This window comes from Pararge aegeria, chromosome 13 (genome assembly GCF_905163445.1).
Source record: "Pararge aegeria chromosome 13, ilParAegt1.1, whole genome shotgun sequence".
NCBI classification, from domain to species: Eukaryota; Metazoa; Arthropoda; class Insecta; order Lepidoptera; family Nymphalidae; genus Pararge; species Pararge aegeria.
The window spans coordinates 9,692,142-9,711,726 of record NC_053192.1 but is presented as its reverse complement, the minus strand read 5'-3'; the positions used below and the strand labels follow the sequence as shown (position 1 = coordinate 9,711,726).

General features: G+C 36.2%; 2 protein-coding genes across 3 annotated transcripts; one reads left to right on the top strand and one right to left on the bottom strand.

Annotated features, from left to right (window-relative positions):
• The first annotated feature begins 242 nt into the window (after nucleotides 1–242).
• LOC120628679 (uncharacterized protein F21D5.5) lies at nucleotides 243–4,967 on the top strand. Of its 2 annotated transcripts, none has more exons than XM_039897234.1 (6): nucleotides 243–596; nucleotides 1,390–2,081; nucleotides 2,307–2,576; nucleotides 2,888–3,037; nucleotides 3,702–3,907; nucleotides 4,786–4,967. In XM_039897234.1, the coding sequence occupies exons 1-6, from the start codon at nucleotides 449–451 to the stop codon at nucleotides 4,907–4,909; spliced, it is 1,590 nt and encodes a 529-aa protein (XP_039753168.1). In that variant the 5' UTR covers nucleotides 243–448; the 3' UTR covers nucleotides 4,910–4,967. The 2 variants fall into 2 exon arrangements, with proteins under 2 accessions (XP_039753168.1, XP_039753169.1); XM_039897235.1 differs by having other exon boundaries at nucleotides 244–581.
• A 3,106-nt stretch (nucleotides 4,968–8,073) lies between these two features.
• Nucleotides 8,074–18,089, bottom strand: LOC120628678 (cationic amino acid transporter 2, vacuolar). The gene is made up of 13 exons (XM_039897233.1): nucleotides 17,903–18,089; nucleotides 16,651–16,847; nucleotides 15,397–15,707; nucleotides 15,186–15,314; nucleotides 14,362–14,516; nucleotides 13,589–13,830; nucleotides 13,118–13,267; nucleotides 12,902–13,042; nucleotides 12,133–12,347; nucleotides 11,162–11,327; nucleotides 10,181–10,345; nucleotides 9,488–9,644; nucleotides 8,074–8,793 (listed from the first exon to the last, which is right to left on the bottom strand). Exons 2-13 carry the CDS (start codon nucleotides 16,826–16,828, stop codon nucleotides 8,790–8,792), a joined length of 2,013 nt encoding a protein of 670 aa, XP_039753167.1. The 5' UTR covers nucleotides 16,829–16,847; nucleotides 17,903–18,089; the 3' UTR covers nucleotides 8,074–8,789.
• Nucleotides 18,090–19,585: the final 1,496 nt, after the last annotated feature.

Genomic DNA, 19,585 nt, shown 5'->3' with positions numbered 1-19,585 from the left:
GTCTTTTCTACCGTAGTACCGAACCGAAGTTTATAAGCTAAATATTAAAATGCTTTAGTGTTTTTTTTTTCATCTGGCTTTTTCTGTATATATATATATATATATATACATATATATATATATATATATATATATATACAGAAAAGCCAATGTAAGTCTTACTAAGTTTGTGCCCGGTCGAAATTCCCGTTAATACTATATAGTCTATGTTTCTGGAAATGTCAAGATTGACTTTGATTTAACTGTTTGACGTTTCCAATCAAATGAAAATTCCAAAATAAACAAGACATCAGCGCTCGTTTTCCGTTTTATTTATTATTCCGAGCAAGTATTTTGGAGTAGAAAAATTCTTCATATTCTTCTAAAGTTCTTTTGTTTAAGAGTGGTTAAAGTCTTTCGTGGCCTTCCCGCCCTCTACATTTTGTGAGGTTACATTATACCTGCTATTATGATCCGTCAATGTTTTTTTCGATGTTTATTGGATTCGCATGCGCCTATTAAACTTCCACATAATGTGGAAATATTTGTAGGGCGCAGTAAAATAACCAAAATCAAAGATCAGTCGTGTTCTCGCCATCAAAGTGAGTTTATATTTAGTAAGTTTATTAGATTTTACTTAGAATCCAAGTTGATTTGTCGTGTCTAAAGTAGGTAATTATTACAAATCTAATTATTTTTATAGAATTTTCTTGTGTCAATTGCTTGACCGAAAAACCAGTAAAAATGGTCAAGACAGCCGAGCATTTTGTATAATTTGTGCTTTCGAAATGAAACATCTTATCCAAAGAGCAAGATAACCAACTTATATGATGTGAGACGACTCGGCCGCCTGACTTGGCAATGGGGCCCTCCATAAATTACGTTCTAGAATTTCATGATTTTATTACGCCCTCGACCTTGTCACAGTTGGTTGCATTCCTCCTTCCTCCACATTAACGTGACGTAATTTATGAATCGCCCCAATTTTGTGCGGTTCAGACGAGTTTGGAGTTTTTGGATTGAATTCCTGCTGTAGGCCACCTTGGCTTTACATGCATTTTGGTACTGTCAATCTGTACCATGGTAATAAGATGACTACATTACATATATGAGCCCATATGTGTTATGTATACTCATAACCAATATGGAAACAAAATGTGCCTTTTACAAACAGTTCTAAATACTTGGGTCAATCGGATTGGAGATGTGTTCAACAGTATTTTTAACTTTTATATGACAACTGATATGAGACATATTTATTATACATATTATAATATTTCTCTAAATATGTAGTTTTGAGAATACTTTTTATGGCTGGGATACTAGCAGCCACATATCAACTAGTGTTACAACTACTTTTTTTAAGTGTTATATCTACAATGTTACATTATATATTTTGGTATTTTATAGTAAGTTTAAAGGCTGACTGTGAACAATGTGAAGTTGAATTAAAACCTCTGGGAATTAATCCAAGTGGGTTGGATGGATTTGCACTAAAGCGGCATGGCCAATACAAAGTATCCCACGGTAATCGAGTTGAGATATTGTTAAACAATCACATTCACATTGTCGAGTTTGACCCACCGCCTGATGATTACGAGCCACCAAAACAGATTAAAAGGAAATTAGAAGACAATAACCAAGAAACATCTCCCAGAAAAAGATGCAAAATAGAATCAGAATTAGAATCTGATATAAAAGAAACCATGGCAAGTGTATGGGAAGCGATTGATGGTGGAGAAGTATATATTTATACAGCTAAGGGTCTAAAATCTAGTAACAAAATTGCTGCATTCGATATGGACGGTACATTAATAAAAACAAAGTCTGGTAAAGTGCATCCTGTAGATATAAATGACTGGCAGATTGCATTCCCTCAGGTATCAAAAAAGCTTACTGAGAAATTAAATGATGGTTACAAAATAATTATATTTAGCAATCAGTCCCCAATTGGAAATGGTAGAGTTAAAATTGAGGATTTCAAAAAGAAAATTGAGGGTATTGTTGAAAAGCTGAATGTTCCTATTCAGGTATACTTAGCTACCGGAAAAGGATTTTATAGAAAACCTGCAACAGGCATGTGGAAACTTCTTGCTGAAAAGGTATAAAAGCTCATATGTACTTTCTCATGAATGAACATTATATTTTCTTATAAAAAGATGTTACATTATAGAACTTATGAATGATGAATGAACTTATTTCCATATGATAATAAATAATAGATATTCTATAAATTTTTCAATGTGAATATTATCTTTAGCAGGCCAAAGTTCTTATATGTATGTATTGGTGTCAATTATTAACGAAGCAACTTACTTTTCTTTCAGAAAAATGACAATATTCCTATAGACATTGGTAGTAGCTTTTACTGTGGAGATGCTGCTGGTAGAATGGCTAATTGGGCACCAGGAAGAAAGAAAGACCATTCTATGGCTGACATACTTCTAGCTGAGAACCTTGGCATCACATTCTACACACCAGAACAGTTTTTCCTAGGACATTCTATTGCTAATGTGCCAATGAATAAACCAGAGTTTATACCTAAAGAACTCAAACCTGAGCCTTTTAATGAAGCATTAATTAGTACGGAAAAAGAGGTAATAATTGTTACTGTTATGACATATTTATTGGAAATAATTCAAATCAACAATGACTCTGAAATTTTCTCTCTCATTCTCTCAGTCTCATTATAGCCCTTCTTAAATTGTTGTAATAAATCAAGCGTTCTAAAAGCATTTAAATGATTTCTGATGGACTTCGCACAGTATAGAAAGAAGTGTATTTTCATTTTATACAATCAAATAATTAAACCTAGGTAGGAGGTAGAAAATGTCACTAGGCTCCCAGAATTCAATTAAGCTGAAGTTAATAGTAAAATAGTTTAATATGCTTTTAATTGTATTTTCAGTTGCTGGTTCTAGTAGGCTTTCCAGGTAGTGGTAAATCAACCTTAGCTAAACAAATTGAGAAGAAATCTGGAAACAGATATGTAGCAGTGTGCAGAGATGTTCTTGGTACTTGGCAAAAATGTGCAGCAGAAGCAACTAAGCTATTAAAGGTTAGTAAAACTAATTGAACCACAGATATCTAGGTTTTTTATCCGGTTGGGCTGTTGTGATGTGCTGCTATAAATATTGGTGTGCCGGAATGATGCCACATTAGAAACCGATTTGGGGTATCTGCCGTACCCAAACAAGTGAGCTTTTTACCACCTTAGACTTCTTCATCACTTTCCATTGGGTGACATTGCAGTGAAGTGCGAACTTGTATTGCAATAAAATATAATATATATATTGCTATCTGTATCACAGCGTTCAGAGTTGAAATAAAGGTTACACTGCTTTATACCTGTTAATAAAGTTACACTGTTGAACCCAAACTCACTCACTTATATTAGGTAATAATATTAACAGCCTGCCAAACTGCATTGGATGGCGGCATGGGGTGGTAGGTCTATGCTCTAAAACACACTATGCTCAGAGAGACAGAAAGTGAGTAGTGGGACGTTAACTGACAGAAGATGACGTTGAGAGGAAGTACTGAGTTTTATGCTGACTTCTACTCAGTAGAATCTGGCTTCCCAAATTATTATTAAAGGTGTATAGAGTCTACCAATTCGCACTGGGCCAGCGTGGTGGACTACAGCTTTAAACCCTTCTCATGATGGTAGGACACCCCTGTAGTGGGCTGGTAATGGGTTTATATAATTCTAATACTTGCAGCAAGGCAAAAGCGTGATAGTGGACAGTACCAATCCTGATACAGAATCCCGCGCCCGCTGGACGTCTCTTGCTAAAGATATGAACGTGGCGTGTCGTTGCGCCATCATGACCACGAGCAAGGCGCATGCGCAACATAACAATAAGTTCCGGGAGATCATGAAGATAAACCACGTACCCATTTCGGACATCGTGTTTCATACATACAAGTAAGTATCGTCTATTATTTATTATTTATTTCTATAGATAAAGTAACTGACTACTTGCAGATATTCTAGTAAAAAAGCGAACGCAAAGGAATATTCAGGCTTCGGCAAGGCTTCGGCTTTCCTTTCGTGTAGACTGAGTTAGAGTACCGTAAAATTTATTATTTAAGCAATTTAAATATCACTTGCTTTAAACGGTGAAGGAAAACATTGTGAGGAAACCTGTATAACAGATAGTTCACCGTAACGATCTCAAGGGCGTGTGAAGTCTACCAATCCGCACTTGGCCAGCGGGGTAGACCTACGGCCTAAACCCTTCTCATTCTGAGACGAGACCCATGCAGTGTAGGGGGGCCGGTAATGGGGTTGATGCTATATGTTTTTTACAAATCCCGTGGTAACTGTTTGTTTTCCTGGGATGAAAAGTTGCCTATGTTACATTTCGTCCTTTCAACTAACTATATGCCGAAAATCAACTGTTGATTAGTTGATAAAGCGTGAAGGAACAGACGAACAAACAAACAAGCACACTTTCACATGTATAATATTAGTTAGGATTATTGTCAATAATATTGTCGTGGAGCATTAAATTTTAAGTGCAGGATAAATATATTGTCAATAATATTGCCTGCGCAGGGTGTATTGAAGAATTGCAGTATTGGTAAAAAATATTGTCTTTGTGTGCGGGCAGTCAAAAAGAAAAAAAGTGTTTGTACGCACGTGAGGCGTTAAAATTCTTTAGCGTTTACCACCAATGATTCTCGAAAGGGTTACAATACACTACCACTGAGTGTTCAACAACAAAAATTGCGATTGCGATTGCGATTACTATTTAAAGTAATCAAAAGTTCAGTGTAACAAGTATTCATCTTTTGTTGCAGGAACAAATTTGTTGAGCCGACAGTGAGAGAGGGATTCAAAGAAGTAATTAAAGTGAAATTTAGCCCTACATTCGACGATAAGGAAGCTGAAACCGTTTATAACATGTATTTATTAGAGAAATAATATATTTATCAAATGAACTTTGAGATTATAGTTATACAAATAAAAGATGCGATATTTAGCAGATTTTTTATTGCTGATCCGAGAAAAAACAGAGTTACATGGGGTAGCCATAGGCTTTAGGTATTGGCAAATAACTCCTCGAAATAGACAACTGATAGATTTTGAGACTGGTACATTTCTTATTTCAACTTAACACACACTCATAGTTATTTGCCGTTATCTTTACTTAAAGTTTAGTTATATTTAGGCCAAAAGCGTTACATTAATAATTTATGTACAATAATATTATATTGTAAACACAAAATACAAAAATACTTTTACTATTGCTTTAAGTAGTTTTCTCTAACAAAAAAACATTGTATAATTTTATACTCAAGTACGCTCCTATATTTCCGAAGGCGTTTTTCATTTTACATGCAACCAGGCATTAAATTACAAAAAAATAACAGACCTACAAAATTACAATTTTTAAGACAATTTGCATTGAGCTCGTAGAATAGTTTGAATATAAAGCTGGGTATTCACTATATACATTTGCGTTTGCACACGACCTCTCGTTCTACAGTTTCAATATTAGTAACAGCCGGGAAGACTGGGGTAGCGTCGGCAAACGCAATCATAGTATGAGCTATGCGTGTAAGATTAACGTAAATATGTATAAGCTTATGCTTTCGCATGGGACACTGTTCAAAAGTCAAAATTCATTTATTTTAAGTAGGCCTAATATAAGCACTTTTGAAACGTCAAGTCTTTTGTGTGCCTAGTGACTCTACCACCGGTTCGGAAGGCAGAACCGACAAAAAGCCGGCAAGAAGTTGAAGCCACAGTCAACACGGATTAAAAAAATGTTTTTAATTATTTAAGGTATAACTAACTGACTGCATTTTTTAATTCCTTGGCATCCCTTTTTCCGAGTGAGTTCCTATGATGTGATGCACGTGCTGACGGCATGCGTTCAAGAAGAAATTGAAACTACTGGTAGTTTTTTAATTAATACTGTGATAGCACCGTAGTGTAATCTGCAATTTTTCGACCTGCGAGGACAGATGGTATGCGCTCTTTCATGTTCAGTAGGAATACTTTCCCCGTTTATCTTAATCTTATGACGCGTTGAGCCATCATACCTGTTTTCGCATTTGTTTCAGCAGAAACAGGGATTAATATTGCAGCAGGTTGCCAAGACGCAAATCTCAGTTCGTGGATACACAGCTTAACGTTTAAACTATTGCCGGGCAAACATTTTACGACATATTTTTTTAAAACCTAGCAAGCATCAATCTTTAAGTATTTAATTTCTATTTTCCATACTATTAAAGGCAATGGGACATACACCACCCAGACTTATGACTACGAAATATTTTAGTAAATATTAAATATTTTTTTTTATCACAAAAGCAGATTTTAATTATTTTTTTTACATATATAATCCAATAAATGGATCTACCGTTGGGTTCTTCTGTCTAACATACTAATTTATTTACGTGAAGAAAGTCATCATCAGGTACGCAAAAGATTTGTTTAATTGAAACAAAAATCTAAAAGTATTTGTTAAAATTAAATTTTTTTGAATTACTGGCAAAATTCGAATTGGGAATTCGAAAAAGAAGTACTTATACTTCTTCTAAAAAATATTCCTTGTTCTTAGTTAAAAAAAGAGAGGGTTAGGTACAATCGTAATATTTAAGTTTTTCTTTGTTTTGAATTACTAAGGAAAGGCTTTTTATCATGGACGGATAAAATATTTTAATACGAATTTCTATACCGCCATTTGAAACGGATATAGACTTCAAATCCGTCATTCGGAATGCTAGGCTTCAATATATATAAAGCTATAATTTTGCTAATAATGTTAGATTTTACACCAATTGACATTATCTTTAACTTTAAAGATTAACCAAAAGAGTTTGAATATTTTGGCTTACGTTAGTCGTTAACATAGCCGTCCGCCATTGTTATTAAAAAAAAAATAGCGGTTACGCATACAACCTGTGTAAATCAATCGTTGCATTAACATTTCACACAAGTAGCTTCCCGAAATAAAAGCTACCAAAACTATAATGGTGGCGCCATCGGTGAATATTAAAAACTGAAATCAAAATATAATTAATACTAATTTAGAGCTAATCATACAAATTACCTCTAAATTAGTATTGTGTTCGCCCATCCAAGTCTGATTTTAGTTACTTCACTTTATATACCTAGTACAGGTACCGTTAAACTTTGATAGCTCCTACCTTGGACACCTGACACTTTATATAAAACATGAAGAGTCTTAAATAAAGCTTATTTGTTTTGAAGCTGGCTTTTTATAAACACAAATTGTATGCGTGGCCATTAATTGGAAAAAATTAAGCCTGAAAGTAATTAAGCCAGGCTGCATGGTTAAATATTCAAACCCCCATTAAGCTTAAATATATTATGTTTATTCTTAGATCTATTACATAAAGGCTGTCTGCACTTAATTATGGCGAGCGTGCAGAACTAAAAACTGTCTCCTTATCTAAAAGGACTAGCAATTTCGATGCAGTTAAGTCTACTGCAACAGATTGCAGAATTGTGTACATTGTCTTATTTACGATGATAATATTGACAGCTGTCAGTAGGGATCAGGTATTGTATAATCATTAATAATATCATGGCAATAAATAACGATCCTACCGTACAGATAGGATTGTTATTTATTTATGACTTCATTTATTTTTTGATAAAATTGGTAATAATTTCACTGGTAATAATTTCTTATTTCAAAACTAAAATAGTTTGTTATGTAAGTACCTGATACTTGTTTTAAATAAATAAATGAGTGATAGATAATTGCAAATATCTTTATTATTCACAAAAAATAATAATAATGTGAGATTATTCTGTTTGATTGAATGTTCGATTTAATTTATTTAATTTATTTAGACTATCCAATTTGGATAGTCTGTATTTGTTCTAACATCTACTGTGTGCGTCATTTATGTGGTACCAATAATTGACGTACAACATTATCTGAATTACACAACGTGTAACTGAATTACAAAATACAGTATAAGGGTGCATACCTAACCTACCTAAGTATATTTCATAAGAAATCATTTTGTAAAAATATTAAATCCAAAGAAGCATATTTGTTTTTTAAACTAATTTAAAAAAATCTAAGTATTTACTTGTAACAACCCTATTGAAGATAAAAGACCGACACGCGCATAGTACCTAATCTACGAAAAGCCTACCTAATAAATTGACAGAGAGAGAGACTTTAGTTGTTTACTCAAAAACTTTAAGCGTTTTGGTTTCAAAGATAAGTCTCAGGAACAGTAAATAATAAGGCTTCACAAGCTTTAGAGTTTAAAGTCTGGGAAGTAATATTTCGTTTTTCATTTAAACGTATACCTATTAGGTACTCGAAAATAAAGCGAAACTACAGGCGCGCCAAAATTATCATCCTAAATGAGACAAAGATATGCAAAATGTTCAGTTCAAATTCATCGTTTTCACCATCCAAGTTAATATTTATGGTTCTCACCTCAACGCATTTAAGCGATTGTCACTATCCGCCCAATCCACGATTGAACCAATTTTTTTATCACGGGGATTCCGTTCCCGGGTACTTTTCTGGGACACAAATAAGCCTATGTCCTTCTTTGGGATGTAAGCTATAGGTCCCTGTGCAGCAGAACATAGGTAACAAACAAACACACACTTTCGAATTTAAAATATTAGTAAGGATACCTAATGAGGGTAGCACAGGTCACTTATGGAATGGATAATAAAGGTGCAGTTCTGTCTACTCGGCAATGATGATTACCGCGTTCGCTACGTGTCATTCGCCATCAGGATCTATGTCTTCTTCGTCTATCAGATTGTCCAGACTCGAATCCGAGTCGTCTTCTTGTCATCTGTAATTATTTATATTTATTACAAGATACTTCTAGATCCGCGGTGCATTTATCGGGGACCAATAGACACATAGGCAGGAGACCTTCTTATACCCCTGATTATATATATCCACTGACCAAGGATAAACGTTCTTCTACATATGCCAAAGCACGACCACAGGACGATGGACATTTTACTTGATAATATTTTCGTGCTCTGAGAGTGAATTTTTATCCACTCTACGAGTTGTGTGAGAAGATTCACATTTTGTGCTTTCCCCGTAGAGTGGAAATGTATCCCGACCCATGCTATCCTAGCCGCGATGGTCTACACAGTTTTACAATTCAAACAGCTGGTCTACGAATGACTTTTGAACGAAATCAGTATGTATTGAAAAACTGTTTAAACTAAACTGAACTTAAATTCTGGCCTGATTGTATCTATCAGATGCAGCAGCACAAAAAGATAAAACGATCTTGTCGAAACAAAACACTTGGGCTTACTTAGTAGCCTCACAAGCTAAGTGGCAGTTCATCAGAGTAGTTAGGAACATTTTTTCAGGTGCAAGCCGTGCTAGACATTGCATTTGATGGCAACCTGAAACCTGGCTAGTTCCCTGGTCCCTTAATCCAAATGGAGACACACCCAATTCGTATCAAAATGAAGGTACAATAAAGATGTCTGAAGAAATTATTTGGGAGAAACTCTTGTTACCTGGCAATATACACGGTGTCAATGTGAGTTAGTCGGGCGCTGGTGAGAGGCGTGGCTGAGGCGACGTGCCGTAACTTCCTCTTCTCAATGGTACTTCTAGCTTGCTGTACTGCCAGGTCTCCGCACCAACGTTCGCAGCGGGCGTAAATTACAACTCCTGTTGGGGGCGAAGTATAATTATATATTTTAAGCAAAAAATATCTGCTAGGCCGTCATTGGAGTCAGCCGATAGAAGTGAAAACTAAATCTATGTACATATATAGTTGGTAGACCTCTGATAAGGAGGACGGGTGACATCAGGCGAGTCGCAGGGAGCCGCTGGACCCAAGCGGCACACGACCTTGGTATTTGGAACTCTACAAAAGCCCTTTGTCCAGAATGGCGCAATTATGAGCGTGGCATGACGTTGGACACAGAGATGTAAAAGGTACTTACCTATGAAAGTGATAAAGTGATAAAGTATCGCCGTATATTCCGACATTATTCCACATTTATAAATAAGGCCTTTAGGGTTTTGATAAAGTAATAGGTCCTTTCCCATATGCAGATCAATCAGAACATTGTGAAAACGCCTAGATCTTTATGGGATTTCCCGCAATCAAAATACGAAGAAACACAACACAAACAGAAGAATTTGAAAAATGTTGTAAACAATTTTGCCAAATGGTAAAATATAGGTAGGAAAAAACTTACCAGCTCCAGCAAAGAGTATAATTGCAGGCCAAGAGCTAACTAGAAGTGGTGTGAGCAGCAAGGCAGATATTGTCAATGTCAATGGACCCTGCATCTTCTGCAGTCTATTTAAGCCGATGTCGTGCGCTGGTTGCCATGTGCTGATGAAAGTCCCACACAACCATACTAAAAATTGTAAAACTTATAGGTAGTAGAGGTACGCGACACTAGAAATTATAAATAGTTTTTTTTCCCACTACAATATTTATTTACTTATTTAAATCTTTATTTGTACACCACTATGAAGTTAGGAAAAATAAAAGAAGAATAGAAATACAAAGACGGAAGTAGAATACAAAAGGCCGCCTTTTGTATTCAGCCTTTGTCTGAAATCCCCCCTGATGATCTAGTAAGTGATGATGCAGTCTAGGCCAGGGCTCAGAAACGGTCTCAAATTATTGGACATTCTTGTATATAACCGGTTTATTTTAATGTTCTGCGTTTCACCGGTTAAATAATTTACGAACCAAAAGTTGCCGTTATTATTAGGTGCCCATAATATGACGACACTTTTGTCTAATTTCTAAAAAACAGCAACCAATTTAAGAAATATTTTGTGCATGGAATAACTATTGAGTATCTAAGTACACGTCCTGCCGCTTAAAATAACTCGAACTCCTAATTTAAAGTTTTTCTTCAATAGATAGAGTGAAATTATAAAAAAAAACCAGTTTCTCTGTTTAACCGGTTAAAGCACGAAATAGAAACCTTAATCGAAATGATTCCCATATCGGGGTTAGTGACTCAAACGGGTTTCAAATTTTTTCCGGTTTCAAAGCCCCGAGTCTAACAATGTGTTGAACTGACAGTTATATTTAACTCATACCCCTAATTGTGACTTGACGGTAAGGTAGTGAGTAACCAAAATTAGCTGAGATCGGAAGTTGAAACCTATGAATTCTTATTTTAAGAGCATAGAATTTTGAACTAGTAGGTACTTACGTGGTATTCCAGTTGAAAACATCGGCACTCGCAAAGTTTCATTGCAGAAGGCAACTGCAATGCATGCATTGGCGAAAATCTGAACAAATGCTCCTACTGCTGACCAGCGAGCCCCACGCATACATGGGGGAGTTGGCAGGCTGGCTACTGGGATAGCGGTCACCACCTGGTAAGGGTTTAAGTATTTATTACTTTGTTAATAAACACTTATCCTAAGCGAGACTCAACCTGCCTATGAACAATGAATTTATCTTCTTGACTTTTTGAGTACGTAGTTATACCTAGTTATGTCTACTTTTTTATACTTAGATATAATAGTCGGACTAACGGCTAACTAAGCATTGTGTAAACCAAGTGATGGAAGCCCAGTGGGTAGAAGACTATCGGGGGGCCGAGTTCGAATCCCAGCACCTCTAAGTTTTCTCAGTTATGTGCGTTTTAAGTAATTAAATAGGGAAAGGAAACTTGAATTTCTGAGAGTTCTCTATAATGTTCTCAAAGGTGTGTGCAATCCACCAACCCGCACTGGGCCAGCGTGGTGGACCACGGCATTAACCCCTTCTCATTGTGGGAGCAGAACCGTGCCCTGTAGTGGGCCGGTAATGGGTGATGATGACAAAGCAGGTCAACCTGTGAGTAAGTGAAAAATAGCCTTCGTCCCCTACAAAGCGGCACATATATCAAAGACAGAGTAAACACTTCGCAAGGCATGCAAAGAACACGTTCTGCAATGTGCCTTCCTGAGTCCATCAACCTGAGACGTAATTGTTAAGCCTCATATGCCTGTAATTACACCGAAATCCACGTTTTCAAACCAGAATACATCATAGCAACATGATGCTTGGAGGCCGAAATATACATGGCGGCAGTACGTCCCCGGACGAACTCTGTCACAAAAAGATCTATAAAAACTAAGTTCACGTAGATGTTGTTGTTTAAACTAGAAAATGTTATTACATGTGATGCATTACCTGAATTCTATCTCTATATTCTTTGACTACCGCATCGATATCAGTGGAATCATCGCCCGACGACAGTTCTGCTTCACTAACATCGATATCGGATTGCACATCCTCTTCTTGAGCCAATCCTGCTCTTGTTCCACTGCTGCCACTTGTCACTTCGATTTCTTCTGTTGGACAGTTAGCATACTCATCAAGGAGGAGACATTCTCGGTCTTCAGTCTCTGCAATAAAAATTTCAGTATTAACACTAAAGTTTCAACTCAATAAAGTTTTTACGTCAGTACATTGGATAGAAGTAGGCTTTACATTGAAGACGTCTATGTTATAGCTAGCTTTATAATTATAAGGATATATTTTACGCTACATATTTAATAATACACGACATACGGTCTACTTAAATTTGTTTTATAAAAGGTTTAATATTTCATAGATAGTTCAAATATTAAACTTCGTGTCGTTATTTGTTTTTATAAGTATATTATTTTTTGTAAATATGATTCCCGACTTAATCGAGACTATAGCTACATTTTCTGCGAACTGTGAAGTTTGAAACGCAACTCGCGGTCGCGCTCACTTCGGACCCTGACCGTAAACTCATAGTCCATCACTATCAGGCGTTCGCTCCTTACCTCAGGTGACGTCCATCCTAAATAACAACTATCATGGGATACAGGTATTAATAGCCATTACCAAACTTTACCCATTAAAGGGATGTCTAGCCTCTACAAGGCCTCACCCATATACGGTATATAGTAAAAACAATATATAAACTTACCTTTAGTAACTTTCGATTTAATGCTCTCTAAAGTTTTAGTATGACGAAGTGCTGATGGAATGAACCATAAGCCGCGTTTAGCCTTTTTCTCTGAAGATTTTGCACGCTTACTTTCGTTGCCAAGGCGTTTATATTCTACATCTAAAAAGTATGAAGAGTTTTATATATGAAATCAAGTGAGCTATTTATCAATTTTATATTTTTAGTTTACTTTACCTCCAGCTTCCATCTGCTCGGCAGTCGGCACGCATCGCAAGATTATGTAATTAAAAGCTTGAATGGAAATGCTAAGTAAATGACTTCCATTCATTAATGTTATCATATGTGATAAAGGGCATGCGAAGGCGAGTATCGCTGCAAGACTACCTAAAATTAAACTTTAGTCAGGTAATAAAAAAAAATACGACTGTTATGAGTTATGCAACAGTCTGGCTATCCACAATGATACCAATTTGCTGGTAGATATGGCTATTTTTCTATTAAACATTGCGCTAATTTGTGAATTGGAAACAATAATTAATACAGGATTAGACATGGACTTAAACATTTTTGCATCATGTATATTGGAGTCATAAAAAATAGACTGTTGTATCTCCATTTAGTGTGATTAGTGGATTGGAAGGTTTTCGCATTTAACTATATATAATATAACTTGTATGTAATCAAATAAGAAAGTTTTTAAACAACCTGCTGTAAACACTGCCAATACTGGACTGCCAGTTGTGGTACTTTCATATGTCATGGATCTTGTTAGTACTTTCCATTCTGGAGATGCTAAGGCTACAAGTATATTGAAGAGTATTGGGCATAGCTCTGTCAAAGCTAGGCATATACCAGCCACTGTAATAGCAGCCAATACAGGATAAACCCATTCTGCTGTTCTAGCTTCCAACAAAGTAGTAACAGGCAATGCCGCGTCTATGCTAGTCCTGAAATTATAATAGATATTTCGTAAAAAGGCCAGTTTCAACATGAGTTTAAAATAAAAACGGATAACAGAGGCACCTAGAAATACAGCGAAATATGATATATTACCCCTTTATGTGCCTAACCAAATTTCTTTTAGGTTGCTTAGGGCTTAACTCCCTGGAGGTCAGACGGACTTGCGACCAATTGAAAATAATGTGCCAAATCTTACGAGGAGATGTCGATGCTCCAAATCTTCATAACCGACTGTGTTGTAGACGTGCCCAAAAGACAATAACCTTTGTCCACGAAAAAAAAAATATTCGTGGTCCCTTCCTTTAACACTGTTGCTCCAAGGCGTTCATTGTCGCCATTCAATGCGCTCTTAGATAGCAATGCTCACTATTCACAGATTATCACTATAAGTATACTATATGTATTAATATCATGTCTTCTATAATGTTTAATGTCATCTTATAGTTATCCATAAATTATGTAGTTCTATCTTGTTTGAAATAAATAAATAAATAAATGATGAAACACCATAAACATACCCTTTTAACATGTTAGTGTAGAGGAAACACAAACTGCTTAGCACTACCGTCGGTAAAACAATCATTAGGATCATTTTCTTTTTCAAGGTCTCGTTGTCTTTTGGTGGTGAAACAACACAGAATGCGTAGGATATTGGTGCTCCAGCTGCAAATATCTGGAAAGATATAGAAAAAATACAATGAGTTTAAATAACAAACGGTACTTGAGTGCTGATAAGAGAACATGCAGCCGGAGGAGAAGTACGCATCTTAGAACATGCCTATTCTCTCTTGATTTGAAGGCAACGATATATTATATCATCATCATCATCATATCAACCCATAACCGGCCCACAACAGGGCACGGGTCTACTCCCACTATAAGGAGGGTAAGGCTGTGTCTACCGCGCTGGCCCATTGCAGATTGGTAGACTCCACACACATTTGAGAACAGTATGGAGAACTCTCAGGCATGCAGGTTTCCTCACTATGTTTTCTTTCTCTGTTGAAGCAATGGATATTTTTTTGGATAAAAATTGAATCCGAGGCTGAATTCTAGATTTTTCCCGTACCCACACTTGATTTCCTAGTTTCTATAGGTAGTATAGAAACTAGGAAATCAAGTGCCCCGGATGTGTCCATAGAATATCAACTATGCAGTGGTGTAACGTGGTTCGATGCAAGAAATTTAATTTCTGAAATAAATCTTGTAGAATGCATATAGACAGGTGACCTTGTCGTGATGTTCTTAAGTTTGTTCCAAGATCGCCAGTCACCAGTTTAGGTAATAGTACTTATTCACTACTCTTTGCTACGGAGTCAAAAATTAAAATTATATTACTTACTTCGTAAAGAGTAATTGGAATTGGTATCTTTATATTTTCGATGTCCAGATTTATCAAGCCGAATATAGCGAAACATTGACTGAAAATGTATAAAACAACCAGCAACATGAATGTAAACATCATACTTTCCTGAAAATAATTATAAAATGAGTCGTCATAGTTTTTACAAAACCAATAAGAGATTTACACATAAGTACCGAGGTATACGTACTTCGAGCCCGCACATAAACATGGCACAAACGACCATGACAACCGTAACTCCTAGTACATCAGGCCAAGGTTCTCCCAAAGCCCGCGTTTCGTAACCGAACAGCCATCTCCTAGTCCTTCCTCCAGTAACGTGATCTGCGGTAGCACTGAGGATCCTGGCGCAAACAGCGACGGCAACCAAATGTGATAGAAAGGTCATCCACATCACCATGAACTCGGCGAACGAACGAAGATTTCTTTCTCGTCGACCTCTAGCTGTTCTTGAGGGTGGTAGTAGGTCTGATAACTTTTTTAGATCTCGACCAGTGAATGCTACAAGGACATAAATAATAGCTGAGATTACTGAGATGATTATGTTAATATTCTGACCAATAACGTAGCCACAGACAGAGTTTAGATGGGTTTAGTTCGACAGGAATTTATAATTTATAATCAGGTCGAAACTTCGGGCGTATGAGGTCTCATAGAAACCGATTAGAATTTTGGATCAGCGCGTCGACTTAGCTAAACTTAAGTTAACACTAAATTTGTCATTAAATATTTTATAAAACAATTATTCATGGTCTTATTTTTACGAATATTCTATTCTATTCAAAATATTCCAAATAAAGCCCATTTGCATCTGTATAAAACTATATGCTATTGTATTATCTGCTGTTGTATCTACTATTGAGTGAAGTGGAGTATTATGACATAGGCAGCGGAAATATCGATGAGCTCGGAAACTCCTTAGAAATAACCTCATCATCATCATCAAATCAACCGACTGACGTCCACTGCTGGACGAAGGTCTTTTGTAGGGCGATCCACACTCCACTCCACTCTGGGCCGCTTGTATACAGCGGCTGCCCGCGACTCGTTTGATGTAGTCTGTCCACCTGGTTAAGGGTCGACCAAAGCTGCGTTTACCGGTGCGGGGTTTCCACTCCAACACTCAATATACCTATGCAATTCAACAAAATCAGAGAGAGGTAAATCCCACCCCCACCCCTCCTCTACCCGCGAGTTTGTACGAGGCGACTAAGGGAACATAAAGGAGAACAAACAATAGCGACCTCTGTGCTATTACTAGCTTCTACTACGATCACCAGAGGCCTTTAGTCCAGCAGAAGACTGTTATAGGCTATTGATGTGCGAAGACCTTCAGTAATCTGCATACCTCATATGAACAGTGGAGGGCGTCCATCAGTTTTGATGATTATCACGATAAAGTTGAATGAAGAGTTAAATTCCAAGAAAAACACACAATACTTACTCGCCAAAGTGATGAAGGCAAACAGTAAAAGTACTGCAGGCACAGCGCAATAGCTGGAGTTTGCGGCTGCGAGGGGCGCGAGGAGTAGTGCTCCGAGGGTCCATCTTGCACCACATGCTTCACCTCCACCTAATAGGCTGAGCTTGCTCATCGCACTGTTCTCACGTTCACTTTGCATGTTTGAAGACTAACCTGATCTAACCATTTAATCCAATGTATAGAAGGTATTCCAGTAATGGTAATATTCTAATCTTTTAGGAGGCTAACACACAACTGCACAACTATAAGGCACCACTAAGGAGTTATGACTCCTAGCCAGTGGCGTGCATAGAGGGTATGTACAGGTTATGCAGATGATACAAAATGAAGGAAATCTCCAGTACGAGTTATAAATATTATTTTTATAACTCTTACAATGCCTATCATAGGAGATTTTCTTCATTTTATATCATCCGCATACCCTGTGCATACCCTCTATGCACGCCACTGCTCCTAGCAATTATGTGAATAAGCAAAGGCACTGGTTTTGACAGGAGAGATGGTTTTGGAACTGACACCCATACAGTGAATGCCAATTTACCAATCTGGGTTATTACAAAATGTGGGACTCAAGAGTCAAGTCACAAGTCTAAAATTGGTAAATCATAAGTCTAAAATAATACCAGAATTTCTTTTAAGATATGCCAATTCCTAATAATAGTTTCCTTATGAGTTAATTGAGTTAAACAATGGCTATGCTTCCGTAAATACACAATTAACTACTTTGACCTCAGTCGTATTTTACTGAAACGTATCGTCCACATACAACTTTGTTAAATTGTATTAATTACAATTGTTAATTGAAATGCATTATACATGAATTTAATTTAAGCAGAAGTAAACAGAACTGAACTAAGAGTTACTAAAGATATGATACACGTAGGAAAGAAAATATAAAGATATGGAATAAAGAATTATGGAAGTCAAGTGAGACACATAATCATTATCACCCCCTTATATATGTATTTTCCTTAGTTTTGTCAAAAAAAGGCACATAATTGAGAAGCTCTGAGAATTCGTTTAAAAATAAAACAAACTAAGGCTTATTAAAATAAAAAAAAGCAAGAAAATTCCCTTATTGGATTGACTGAAAGTAAAAGTAAGTTAAGGTTAGATTAAGTATGTATAAAACTAAGTATGATTATTATGGGATAAATCCTCAACATAAATAAACTAAAGCGATCTCATTCTGAAAACACATAATAAAGCTTACCATGATCACTGTAATTTTGTCCTGAAATTTATGCCTTTCCGTTTCCACTTGATGATAACAACCTACATTTTGCACTATCACTAGGCGAATTAGTTAAATTAATTGAGTGGATTTGCAAAAAAATAGGGAATTAGCGATCACCGGTATAAGGTTGCCTTTTCATTTTATGCGACAAACATGAGGAGAAGGGCGCTATATCGACGTCCCGTTTGTGTTGTTACCAATCGATACCGCACGACGCTGGGGTGGCCATTTTCGTTTTACTTTAAAAATATTCTGTTAGCTACTTATGTTTTAACTTTTTAGTACTTCGTAATTTAGATTAAAAAATAGAATATATAATGAAAATTAAATCTGAAAAGTGCAATTTATATTTTCTTCAATCTTTATACTCAATATCAAACAGAACTTCCAAAAGGTAACCTACGCACGTTTTGCATCGAAACAGATGCATCCTCACTTAACATTCATTGTCAAGTCAATTGCTAAGTGAAAATATAAGTGTCTTTATTTCTAAAAATAATAACTAAAAATAGTTTATCTGGGTTACTAAAATTACCGTTACAGTTTAAGGCTGGGGCCTTCTTTTTCTTTATATAGATGAAAATATGTAAAATAAAAAACCAATGACAGTGTCTACAATTCTAGGTCAATGATTACAACGAATGATATGATATTACATCTCGTTTATTGCTTCATTGTTATGGGATGTGATAGTTATCTATGCGGTCATATATTAGCTAGCACTAGCCTTGATAGTTTGTCACTGTTAGCTATGTTTTACCTGCATATTTTTCTTTAATTATAGACGAGATGTTCATTATCAATTGTAAAAATGTTAAGGTTTCGTTTGCAGTAAAAAGCTTTATTCAAAATTATTTATATCAACCATTGTCCTGTTATTTCGTGCATTATGGTAAACTTAACGATTATTTTGTTTGGCTTCTTAATACATTGTTCGGTTAGTTAATCTATTTATTTTCAAGAAAAGAATGAAAGATATTAAGGCCTATTAGAATTAATTACTTCAGTAAATGTTTCTAACACATCGCTATTAAAAATCATTTTCTTCACATAGGTGTAGATACAATGTGATGAATTGAAATTTTCATTACAATCGATGAACGTCAGGGTCAGGAAAATTTTGGTTTCTCGTCTTTTATGAGTTTTGTTAGATTGAACATTTAATATATTCACTGTGGGTTCTTGATTGTAGAAAGTACGCTTATATACATCGTACCCTTTCACCAACGCATGCGCTAGACTAGACGCAAAGAGATTTAATAGTCAAGACGAAAAGTGAACGTGAAAGCCCAAAAGTTTCGATGAACCCTATTTATACCTTCATCGGTGCGTTCACAAGATCACAGAGCATCTTGAAATATTAATGAACGCGGGGGAGGGATACTATTGTCACTCTCCCCGGCGCAGAGGTGAGTTCTGGGATCATATAAGTGTGAGGTCCCAGGTTCGGGGCAATTTGGAATCTCCGGTCGGGCGCATTTGACAATTTATAATTTCTGAACTTTGTGTAAGGCCATACCTTCATGCCATAATTTCAACTTGCTTCCATCTTAGACAGCATCAATGCTTAACAGGTGTGATAGCAGTCAGGGGCTAACTCTTCGTGATTTTTTTTTTAACTCGGCATACAAAAACACAGTAAAAATAAATGGTCACGTT

What these genes read in the sequence shown, in the direction of transcription:
- LOC120628679 (XM_039897234.1), top strand. Translation starts at nt 449, where the DNA reads ATGATCCGTCAATGTTTTTTTCGATGTTTATTGGATTCGCATGCGCCT. An exon ending in GGAAACTTCTTGCTGAAAAG is followed by an intron (nt 2,082 to 2,306) that starts GTATAAAAGCTC and finishes CTTTTCTTTCAG; the next exon opens with AAAAATGACAATATTCCTAT. An exon ending in TAATTAGTACGGAAAAAGAG is followed by an intron (nt 2,577 to 2,887) that starts GTAATAATTGTT and finishes TTGTATTTTCAG; the next exon opens with TTGCTGGTTCTAGTAGGCTT.
- LOC120628678 (XM_039897233.1), bottom strand. Translation starts at nt 16,828, where the DNA reads ATGCAAAGTGAACGTGAGAACAGTGCGATGAGCAAGCTCAGCCTATTA. An exon ending in TGCCTTCATCACTTTGGCGA is followed by an intron (nt 15,708 to 16,650) that starts GTAAGTATTGTG and finishes ATGTCCTTGTAG; the next exon opens with CATTCACTGGTCGAGATCTA. An exon ending in ATTGGCAGTGTTTACAGCAG is followed by an intron (nt 13,268 to 13,588) that starts GTTGTTTAAAAA and finishes GTTTAATTTTAG; the next exon opens with GTAGTCTTGCAGCGATACTC.